Here is a 12,333-nt window from a genome sequence, read left to right as displayed (position 1 = left end):
TACCTAAACCTGATATTTCAGGGTCAGTAGGAGAAGTTGCTGGTGGCATTATTAATATATATTGCTTTACAGATTAAAAAAGACATTGTGCTACAGAGAGTTTACAATCTAAATGCCTGATTTTGCAAACACCATCATGTGTAGTGCAACATGAGCGGGCCTGTAATGAAGCTGACGGAACAGGAAGTAAAACAGAGTGGGGTAGGGAAAGAGAGCTGAGGGAGAAAATGAGTTGTATAGCAAGTGACTAAAGCTTAAACATAAATAGAGCAAGACTAGAGAAGTAGATAATACATGTGCAGAAGTCATAATTAAGCAGTAAGACTAAATTAATGAATTTTCAGAAGGGGTTTGAAGGAGAGTTAAAATGCTTGATGCTGAAAAAGGAATGCCATGCAGCATGGAAAAGGCCCAGGGAGGAACTAGGAGGCACATCACTGTCTTTCATTTTTTAAATTGTAATTTTAGCAGTCTGCATTTCAGAAAGTGAATTATTCCTCAATATTGAATCTGTAAAAGTTCTGTGGGAATTGTTCAGGATAGAGGAGGTTTGTAAAGTATTAGAATATATAAAGATGTTTGGAACTGAGATCTAAATTACCTGCCCCTCCTTCAGTTGTTCTCTATGTTCAGTTCTGTTTCTGAATAGTGTCATGTTGCTGAGTTCTTTGCATTTCGTATTCACAGACAAATAATTGTGTCTCTTTGCCCTTCCCTATGGTCAGGTAGGTAGTGACATAACTTGGCTGTCTGAAGATCAGTTAGTTGGCAAGACCCAGAAACTTTCAGTTCTGTGGTATTGGATCTAATCCTTGTAAATCAATTTTGCAATTTAATTAGGTTGTGCATAACAGAGGCTTGTGAAGCATTGCCTCACATCCTTTTTTTATTGTAGTCACTTAGCTCACTAAGACATTGAATTCAAATTGCATTCTGGACATCTTTGGTGGAGAGAGCTGCCTGGCTTTCCTCATGCTTAATCTCCACAATGGCTTGCCCACATTATATCTGGTGTTCCTCCCCTGGCTGTAGTGGGGTTTAATCCACGTTGGAGGATGTTATGATTTGCATAGGTTTATCTTGTGGTGCACCACTTGAGGATGGAAGGGAGCTTCTTCCCCATGCAACAATAGGGTCTGGGCCTTTGGGAGATCTGTTAACCTTTAATTGCTGCTAGCTGACTAGCAGGCCGACTGATGCATCATGTCTTTGAGGGGCCATGTTCTACCTGTTACAGGATCCTTCCTCTTCCCCGGTGCTGTATATGCTGCAGCCTACAGTGATCAGCAGCTAGGGGTGAACGCTGCTCCTGTACAGATAAGCAGCATTGCATCAAGCTAGTTGCACTTCTGAGCCCCACAGCCTATCCGGTGGAATTCTGCCTTGTATGCATGATTCCTGTAATTAGAGGAAGGTTCATCTGCAGTTTGCTGACCTAGGCAGGATTTGGCTCTTAGTGTTTATGGAGAAAAATACACTTGAGAGCACCTATATCATAAAACTTTGAGAATGCGTTTATGTGACTTATCATACCTTTGCTTCAAGCAGTAGGTTTGGAAATCATGTAAGTTCATGTTAAAGAAGCTCTTATTATATCCTACACGGTCAGAGTAACTTCTCCAGTGGAGCAGTTTAGTTGCATGGTATCAGAGCCATGCTGTATGGATTGGAAGATGCCTGAAGGTCACAGTTTTATCGAAGAGCATCCTAGCAGCAGCTGGCTATGGATCGAAATAGAGTTGCTGAGAATTAGTGTAAAAATAACAACAAAATGGAAAACTAGGTATGGGAACAGACATGTATATGCATCTAAATATATTGTGATAACATTTGAATATAAATGTACCAAAGTTAACTTTTCAAACTGGCAGGATATTGGACTTGAAGGACCTTTGATCTAATCTGTTATGACCAATCATGTTTGCTGTAGGCATTTCAGGTATCTATCACCTCAGCTCTCCTGGTATGTTCAATATACAGAAATGTTGAGCTTTTGCATAACCTGTATTTTCCCACTAGTGAAAGAATGATTAACTTAACTACAGCAAGTTTTAAAAGTAATTTCATCATAAGTTGATATCTGTAGACTCTGTATTGTTGTATAGGAATTTAAACAATACCATATTTAAAGAAACTCTTTGTCTTATTCTTAATTTAGTGAAAATAAGTAGCTGGTGGCTCTAGTAGTAATGATGGCATAATTAAATCTTTTGGAGTATTGTTCTAGAACTGTGCTTCTCAATCCCCCACCCAGTCAGCAGTATTGGAAGGAAGCATGGTCAGGAAATCCTGATGCATGTTGGGAACATCAGTTCTGGATCATTGTACTGTACATGCAACACGTGTACAGAGATATCTTGGAATGAACTGTAGAATGGCTGGCTGTAGAGCTAAAGGAAGGAGGAATTGAATAGTCAGGGAAGAGGGGCATGCTTTAGCCTTTCGCTGTAAACGTATTCTGTTTTCACAGATTCTAAAAATCTGTGAAAATAAATCTACAGTGAATATTTTACTTCCCCGTTGGCTACCAGCACAGCTTGCACTGCAATGGAAACAAACTTAACTCCTCCTCCTGCCTCCCTCCTCCCACGCTCTTGTGCTGCCTCGGCCATGGAAACAGACAGTGACAGCACTTCTCCCATTCCCCAGCAGAGGCAGTTCTGCAGCATGAAAATATGCATCTGGTTCATTCATGGGAAATTATAAGCATGAAATACTCTGATTCTACAGGAATTCATCTCTTCTTTTTGCTTTTTTTCTTTATAGAACAGAAGAGCTGCCTACAACACAGCAACCCGCAAAACCACCGACACAAGTCAATGGAACAGGTAGTTTTGCCTAAGTCAGTACTAGTTATTTAATTCACTTATCAGTTTTTATTCACACGAGCTCTTCTCTCAAAACTGATCTGCAAGATGATACTGGAACATTTCTGTACTAGCTGTTGGTTCTTTATTCAGGCTTTTGGAAAGCTACATATGAAGATTATGTGGATATACTCTTCTGTTCACACAGCCATGGTTTAACTTAACAAACCTAAGTTTACAGGATGAAAGGAAAGAGTGCTCTGTGTCACTCTTGATTTCCTTTGAAGTTAAATGAGAATGCTGGTGTTAAAATGTTCTTTAGTATTTGACATTAAGTAGAATGTTTGTTTGTCCTCTTCTAAAAGCAATGAACATAAGTACATCAGAACAGCCATCTAGCCCAGAATCCTGTCTTCTGACAGTGGCAAATACCAGGTGCTTCAGAGGGAATGAACAGAACAGGTGATCATCAAGTGATCCATCCCGTCACCTGTTCCCAGGCAAACAGAGTCTAGGAACACTTCAGAACATGGTTTTGCATCCCTGCCCATCCTGGCTAATAGTAATTGATGGACCTATCCTCCATGAACTTACCTAGTTATTTTTGGAACCCTGTTATAGTCTTAGCCTTCACAACATCCTCTGGCAAAGAGTTCCACAGGTTGACTGTGCGTTGTGTGAAGAAATACTTCCTTTTGTTTGTTTTAAACCTGCTGCCTACTAATTTCATTTGGTGACTCCTAGTTCTTGTGTTATGAGGAGTAAATAACACATCCTTATTTACTTTTTCCACACTACACCATATTTTATAGACCTCTGTCATTCGTCTCATTTCCAAACTGAAAAGTCCCAGTCTTATTAATCTCTCCTCATAAGGAAGCTGTTCCATACCCCTAATCATTTTTGCCCTTTTCTGTACCTTTTCCAATTCCAATATATCTTTTTTTGAGATGCAGCGACAACATCTGCATGCAGTATTCAAGATGTGGGTGTACCATGGATTTATATAGAGGCAATATGGTATTTTCTGTCTTATCTGTCTCTTTCCTAATGATTGCAAACATTCTGTTAGCTTTTTTGCCTGCCGCTGCACATTGAGTGGATGTTTTCAGAGAACTATCCATAATGACTCCAAGATCTCTTTGAGTGGTAACAGCTGATTTAGACCCCATCATTTACATGTGTAGTTGGGATTATGTTTTCCAATGTGCGTTACTTTGCATTTCTCAGCATTGAATTTCATGTGCCATTTTGTTGCCCAGTCACCCAGTTTTGTGAGATCCCTTTGAAACTCTTTGCAGTCTGCTTGGGAGTTAACTATCTTGAGTAGTTTTGTATCATCTGCAAATTTGGCCACCTCACTGTTTATCCCTTTTTCCAGATCATTTATGAATATGTTGAACGGTACTGGTCGCAGTCCTTGGGGGACACCACCATTTATCTCTCTCCATTCTGAAAACTGACCATTTATTCCTACCTGTTGTTTCCTATCTTTTAACCAGTTACTAATCCATGAGAGGATCTTCCCTCTTATCCTATGACCGCTTACTTTGCTTAAGAGCATTTGGTGAGGGACCTTGTCAAAGGCTTTCTGAAAAATCTAAGTATACTATATCCACTGGATAATCCTTGTCCACATGCTTGTTGACCCCCTCAAAGAATTCTAATAGATTGGTGAGGCATGAGTTCCCTTTAAATAAAACCACGTGGACTCTTCCCTCAACAAATTATGTTCATCTATGTGTCAGATAATTCTGTTCTTTCCTATAGTTTCAACCAATTTGCCCAGTACTGAAATTAGGCTTACTGGTCTGTAGTTGCCTACTGTATATAATTGGCAGAGTATCTGAAAGAGAAGCAATCCAGAAGAAACATACAAATTAGATGAACTACTGCTACTTGTAATAAAACTTTATCTAGAAGCATCTACATTTAACTGTAATATTTCTCTTTAAAGATCAGGAGACACATGTTAATTTAAAAAAGTGGATAGCTCTAGATCGTTTTTAATTTCCAGAGTTGGTGGAGAAGGAACCATTCAATCCCATTGGAATCTGCAGTGGGGTTCTTGAGGGAGGTGATAACTTACAAAGAATGCCACTAAACTACAAAGAAAAACTAGATCTGGAGCAGTTCTAGTTGCATGTTACAAAATGAGTTATTTTCAGTTGATTTTTCAAAAGTTGTTTTTTGTCTAACATACAAAATATGCTGTTCGGATTTATAGATAAACGCAGTCAGATGGTGTGTTCAAGAGTCCAGAAGTGGTTTTATGACAAATTTGGGGAGTATGTTGAAGACTTCAGATTTCAGCCGGAGGAAAACACAGTGGAAACTGAAGAGCCACTTAGCGCTAGAAGGTAAAAATACTTGTAGAACTTTTTTGTTTGTTTGTTTGTTTTTTCTTTTTGGATAAACCAGCATAAAACTTGTCACAAATGATTCTACTATAATGAAATACATGTAAGGAAATATATTTGTATAAAAAGTTATAGAAGTTGAAGAAGCAGGGCTAATTTTGGCTCTGTATGTATGCTTCTAAATTAGTGTTAGCAGCAGAGAGTTGAAATCCCATATTTTTCTGCATGTCTAGAATGAAATTAGACTTGGGGTATGTCCACACTGCATCTCAGTGTGTGCTTTCCAGCTCGGGTAAACAGACAGGTGCTAGCCCTGCTTAAGCTGGGCACTCCAAAAATAGCAGAGTAGCCAGGGGTAGCACAGGTGGCAACTTTGGTACATACTTGGGTGGCCAGCCTGAGGGTCCAGGCAGTTTTGTACTCAGGTGGTTAGCCCAAGCTGCCACTCATGCTATTCCTTGCTACACTGATATTATTAGCATGGTAGCACAAGCAGGGCTAGCGCATCTGTCTATTCGTGCTGGAAAGTATACTTCAGCTACAGTGTAGACATACCCATAAACTAGTTACTGGGTCCGCAGGGTGCAAGAAAAGTTTTCCTTTAGCACTGAGGCTAAGTACCTCATTAGGCTTGGTTTTGGCTTCAATTTTGATTTGATATCAGGTAGGGCTTAGTTGTAATTCATTTTTAAATGCATTTTGGCAGCTGAGAGTAGCTTTACACCATTGATACGCAGTCTAATGTATGTGCTGTACATATTGTACTAGAACAGAAGTACAGGTATGTTGAGTTGCACTGAAATGCTTAATATCTGCCTAACATCATGTTGTATTATCCATATTTTTCTAGGTTAACTGAAAATATGAGAAGATTAAGTAAGTATACAGCAACATCATTGTCTTGACATTAAATCAGATTTTTTTATCGCTTAACTTAATATTTGTGCATATAAACATGCAGAAGTCCTGAGAAATTCTTCTGCCAGTTTATAGGTGGAAGCATTTCTGAAGCCTTGAATTAATCTTTGTTGTAGATAGTAACTTAAATAAGCAGTATAACACCAGGGATGATGCTGTCTACCACATTATTAAATAGTGGCAGAAGCTATTCCCTTGTTAAGCTCTAAGTAAACAAGACGTTCCCATAAAAACTGTAATACAGTATGCTAAATAAATACCCAGTCTGGTGAAACTTAACTCTTCAGAGCTGGGTAACTGAAAGCCTATCTTACATACCCTTGCTCCCACTTAGTTAATGGAACTATGAGCAGAGATAGAGGCCTTCTAGAGTCAGTAAAAGTTTGCAGGCATGAATCATAACTGACCAGGAGGAGTACTTCATTGTTTCCATCTATCCTACTGCTTTGTACAGCCTAGTTTTTAAAGTAAAATTATCATAGTGTGTTGCTTCCATCATTTGCTTTGGGAGACTATTCTATGGCTTGTCCTCCTTATTAGGAATTCGGGGAGTCCTGTCTGAGTAAAAAATGTCAGATTGCACCCTTGATATTTACGTAGGAGATCCGAATAGTTTTTAATTCCTTCAGGTGAGCAGTGAGGGCTAGACTGACTGACTTAAGTAAGGAGTTGTAAAGATTTCCCTAAGCCATCCAGACTCCTTGTGCCTAGGTACAAAGGAAGGCAAGCAATGCTAACTTCTTTTGAGGGTCTTGCAAAGGCTGGGCAGCCATCTTAATGCAGTACAGCACTGTTGACAGTAGCTGCTGTAGAGAGCAATTAAACCAATGAGCTCCACTGGTGCTATCGCCCTCCCAGCTAGTTCCATGCAGTCCTTAGGATGTGATGTTGGTCCTTAGAGCTACCCTTTTGCAAATCTAGCCCTGGTTGTTTAAGAACTTCCCATGGAAGGCATAGCAGGGATAGATTAATTTTGAGCAATAGAAATTAAGGGCCTTGTCCTGTACTCCTGGAAGTTAACAGGAGTCTTGACTAAGGATGACAGGAGATCAGATTGGGCCCATCAATAGGGTACAGGGTTGGAAGGAGAAGAGTATTTAAAGGATCTAAACCACAGTTCAAATCATATTTGTACTTCTTTGTGTTAAAACCTTTTTAGTTTGTGGGAGTGTGATTCTCTTTAATTGCTCAGTAATCTTGAAGTCTTTCTTTTGCTATGTGTTTTTTTGGTTTTTTTTAACTAATTTGGGCGCTGAGATTTTGGGCAGCTCTTGCATTTAAATAAAAATGTATGTAATCCAATCCATAAATCTGTCTTTAACATTCAATAAAGATCTCAGATTATTCCCAATTTACTTTTGTTGTTTTACAAATGATTTAATTGCTGTTAATTATTTACCACATTTGTTTTTTTCTTCTGCCTAGAGAGAGGTGCCAAACCTGTTACTAATTTTGTGAAGAATCTTTCTGCCTTATCAGATTGGTATTCTATCTACACTTCTGCTATTGCCTTTATTGTAAGTTATCCTTTTCTTCCAGGTGTAATAACGGTTGAAAACTCTATAGCCATCACCTAGTGGCATTCTTTGAAAGTGTCTACTATAATTCAGCATTAGCAAACATGGCAAAGTCAAAACAGTGTAGTATAATTTTGTTCTATATTAAATAAAATGATTTTTCTTATTTCAGAACTATTTTTAATATTAGGATTCTTTGCTCATTTTTTAACAATGTCAGATATTCAAACAAAAGTTTCCATATTTGCAAATGGTTTACAGCCTAGTGGATATTTCATCCTGTTGCCTGTGATTGCCACCACTCCCTCCCCGCCCCCCGGAAAATGCGTCCAATCATCTGACTGATGTTCCTCTGTGAAATATCTTATCAATCTCAGTCCAGTTCCTAAAGTGGACAGTTCCACATCAAATGAAAGTCTTTCCTGTCAGTACCCGCACCATAACATCATAGTTTGCATTAATTTGGCGCTCTTTGTCAGAAGGGAGGCCCAGGGAATAGGCATACAGACTGAACTAGAATTGATGTACACTGGTGAGAGTTTTGTGAGGAGGACTTGTACTGCTTGGTCTGTGGATAATTACAGAACTTTGGTCTCTAGATCTGTCTGTGTGGCACACTTTATCCACACCACATCTAATTTAAAATATGCTGGAAAAATCTAAATTCTAATTTAAAAATAAATTACAGATAACTGAATGAAGAGTTCTAGCAATATCCTAAAACATGCAAGTGAAGTTTCATTATTTTATGTAGTTACAGCTGCACTTTCATTGATTGTAACCCCGCAAGTCTACATGGGTTGCTGATTTAATACTGTTTTTTAATACACCAATCAAGGAACATTAAAAAGAACCACCTCCATTCTGGGCTCCCTTACCCCCTTCTAGCACTGCCTCTACACCCCTTTTCCCAAACCTCTATCCACCTCTTTCATCTCTTCGTCTCTCAAATTCTTGCTTCTCATCTGAAAAGTGATTTATATAGAAGCAGTGTGGTCTGCTATATATATAGAAGAGCCTTATCTGGGAGCTGCTAGTCCTGATACTGGCTGGGCACTGTCTTGTTGTGTGGCTTCGAGCAGAACACCTTACTATGTTACTTGTCCATAAAGTGGCCTTTGCAAAGGTGGTGAGAGCAGTTATGTATGTAAAGCACTTCTGAAGTGTAATCTGTTATGCGAGTGCTAAATAATTTTTTCCCTTTTCTTCTTAGACATCTCAATTTTCCTTCCCCCGAATGGTATTAAACTTGGTGACACATTGGAGTATTGCTTCTGTGAATAAAATACAATTCAGTATCTTGGTGCTCATACTGCTTCCTCTCCCTCAAGTGCCCAGTCGCTAGAACTACCCTGACTTCCACTCAGCACTCTGACTCACTGCTAGTGTGGCCTTGCTACTGATCATAATATGGCCCCTGCTGTCTTAAATTCTGTTAATCTAATGACTTTTTGTTATTGTTGTGCTCAAGCGACTATGAGAGATTCATCTGCCATGCATGCAGCTCAGAGCTGCTGAAGTAGCAGTTCATTGTGATTGACTGAATCTCCTAGTTAATGTTTGACCCTGGGTGTATGAATCAGCTGCGTTTTCATCAGTCACAGGGGTGCTTTCACATCCTTAAGTGTTAATATCTTTGGGAGTTGTGTTTTAGCAGTGTACCTAGTAACACAGTTCAGGTATTGTTTCATGCAAATCATTGTAATTTAGCTTGTAATCTGCAACTCTTTCCTTTTTTATCTGCAGATTTACATGAATGCTGTATGGCATGGCTGGGCCATTCCTATGTTCTTATTTTTAGCAATTTTGAGGTTATCCCTAAATTACCTCATAGCCAGGTATTTACTTTGCTTAAATATTAAGGATTTAGCCATTCGTGTAACTTAATTTATCTACAGGCTTTTATTTTGTTCTTACACTGAAATAATTTTAAGCTGTTAACTTTGCTATCAGCAAGGGTTAAAATGTGGGTTTAAATAAATTTGTGGTTCTAAAGCTATGACAAATATGAAAAGGCATAGAATCCAAACTAGTCTTGTTGTCATAAAGATCTATCACCCTTGTAAGTAAATACTTTTGGTTTGCAATGACTCAGGTCGCCATAAGGGATGCTGCACATTCACTCACTTAATGCAGTGATTTATTGTTATAGTAAAATCCCCCAAAGGAGGCAGTTTCCATCTTCCAGGAGTACTGGAGGCGATTGGAGAGCAGCACGTTACAGGCTGAAACCTGTTCACATTTTTATAGAAAGAACTTTTTCTTTCATCCAGGCATAACACAGGTTGAATTAATATTTTAACTTGGATACAAATATGTTAATGAAAAGATATTTCATTTTTTTCACAATTTTAAACCTAACTAGGCTTCCTGCTCTTAGATGTCATGGCATTTTTTGTTGTAAATGTAAAACTCAGCCCCTATATAAAATCTGTTTGTACAAGAAACCTAAAAATACAGTATATGCTGACTGTTCTGAGAAACTGAGGTATTTGAAAATGTCCATTTCCTGAGAGTCATGAAGAATCCTTCCTACTAAAACCTCAGTGTCAGGCTTAGGACTCTTAAGAGTGCAAAGTCTCGCTTCCAATACTGATCACTTATTTCAAGCTATAATATATATCAACAGTTCTGCAAAGGAAGGGGGAAAGCTCAGATCCTTGCACTAAAGGCTTTTCTAATTAGAATTTACCAGGTCAAATTTAGTGTGTGGGGGGGTGTGCAACTCCAGTGACTTCATGACAGCTTCATCTGTTTAAACCAGTGCCGACTTGGATCCATAATGTATAATTATTCAGTTGTTAAGAAAAAAATATAAACTTTGATGGTTCAGTTGCAAATGGCCTGTGCACCATTAGTATATATTTATGGAACAATACTGTAATTCCTTAATTACTGCTTATTGTCAGAAAGGGGTTGATGTGCTTATTTTTTTAAAATGGAACTCCCAGCACAAATGATGATTTTGAACAGTTGATGTCTATTCTAAACATACAAGTGGCTATCATTTCATTGCCATAAATCAGTGTAAAATGTTTGAAATATCAAGGCCATGTGACTGGTTATTGGAGAGAGTGTGTGTGTGTGTGTAGATTTGAAAGGACACTGTTAGCTACCCTGTCATAGATATTTTAAAACGTCGTCATTTTGTTAAAGCCACATAAGTGTTGGTTGCAGAAAAGCATTTTAAACCCTGCTTGGTAGACTTGTGGAGAAGAGATATCTACATAGTTTGTTTGTTTGACTTTTAGGGGTTGGAGAATACAGTGGAGCATTGTGCCTGAAGTTTCTGAGCCCATTGTAAGTCTTTAATCCTCATTTTGCACTGCATGTTGTAATGCTATTCCAAAACACACACAGAAATGCCTATGTGAAAATTGTCCTTTCAAAGGATTTTCCCGTTTTTCATCATTCAATTTGGGAGGATGTAAAAATACACAGCTATTGCCACTCTGGTCTTTCTTACTTGCACTTTCGAAGCCAACGTTGGTTGTGGGTTGTTTTTTGTTTTGTTTTTCTGTTTGTTTTTTTACTGGAAAACGTTGGCAGTGTCATAAATGAAAGTGTACATTGAATTTCTGGTTTAAACTGAGATTTGATAGAAGTCTCACAGTTGAATCCAGTGGACTTTTCAGTTCAGGAAACTTGCTTATACTGCTGTTGAAAGTCCACTGTAACAGCGTGAAGCTGTCAGTAGCTTTCAGTATGTGAAAATTAATATTGACTTGATTTAAACAGCCCAGAAATTTACACTATCTGCAAGAGTTCTGGGAACAACTATTGATAATAGATAAAGAGCTATTTGAATGACAAACCTTTTCAGTAAGATGTATTGAGGATTTTGGGGTTCCAGGGAAAACCTTGTGGTCTTAAATGACAGAAGATATTTATTTTTATCATAAGTTTCTAGACATATAACTTTACTAAATAGTTTTTAAACAGAAATGTAAATGATTAGTATCTAGAGCAGGAAGGGCAACAAATTTGCACAACATTTGTCTAGGTCAGAGGAGAGCAATTTGTTAGTTAGCTACTGCTAATACAAATCATGGCTAGCCACAGAAGAACTAAAACCCGTAAGTGGAATGTAGTAAATTTAGGATACAGGATGCACACTCGGTGGCTTTATTGTATATTAAATATTTTTATTTTTGTCACTAGCAGTTTTCTAAAATATAAAGAGCAGTGACAAAGCTGAAAGTTAAATTTAATTGGATTTTTTTTGTCTTGTCCAAGGAACCTCCAAAGGAAGACCTGACAGTGTCAGAAAAGTTTCAGCTTGTTCTAGATGTGGCACAAAAAGCACAGGTACTGTACTCCATTCAGACTTCGTCTGTGTTTCCTGAATAAAGAGAGGATACATCTTGAAAGAACGTAGTGTACAATGTGTGAAAATGGGTCAGAACAAATTAATTTACCTCGTAATCTCTTGTACCCTTATATATTTAAAAGAAATACCCTGTGGAGAGGTAGGAATCATGCTAAACCGCTTTCGATTTTATGAAAACCGCATGCTGAAGTAGATAAGAAAACTTCAAATAAACTATAAAAAGAAATAAAATCCAGCATACAAACTGCTGTAAGTGAACTTCCTGGCCATCCAGACCAATAATATTAACCCAGAATAGTAAAATAATAACCCCCTATAAGAGCCCACCATCTTCAACCACCATCCCTTACTTTTTAAAAAAAAGCTGAATATAGGTGGCCTCCTGGGGAAAGTTAATAACT

General features: G+C 38.1%; 1 protein-coding gene across 3 annotated transcripts in view; it reads left to right on the top strand.

The window, feature by feature from the left end:
- GRAMD4 (GRAM domain containing 4) overlaps nt 1-12,333 on the top strand; it is a 140,855-nt gene that overhangs the window by 108,559 nt on the left and 19,963 nt on the right. For all 3 annotated transcript variants that reach the window (XM_077834970.1, XM_077834962.1, XM_077834979.1), the window contains exons 5-11: nt 2,767-2,828; nt 5,035-5,167; nt 6,018-6,043; nt 7,511-7,602; nt 9,349-9,440; nt 10,854-10,902; nt 11,839-11,910. In XM_077834970.1, the coding sequence (XP_077691096.1) occupies nt 2,767-2,828; nt 5,035-5,167; nt 6,018-6,043; nt 7,511-7,602; nt 9,349-9,440; nt 10,854-10,902; nt 11,839-11,910 (526 nt within the window). The remainder of the gene's footprint in view (nt 1-2,766; nt 2,829-5,034; nt 5,168-6,017; nt 6,044-7,510; nt 7,603-9,348; nt 9,441-10,853; nt 10,903-11,838; nt 11,911-12,333) is intronic.

The sequence above is a fragment of the Eretmochelys imbricata genome, chromosome 1 (genome assembly GCF_965152235.1).
Source record: "Eretmochelys imbricata isolate rEreImb1 chromosome 1, rEreImb1.hap1, whole genome shotgun sequence".
NCBI lineage: Eukaryota > Metazoa > Chordata > Testudines > Cheloniidae > Eretmochelys > Eretmochelys imbricata.
The sequence above is the reverse complement of the archived record's forward strand: the minus strand, read 5'-3'. Positions and strand labels throughout refer to the sequence as shown.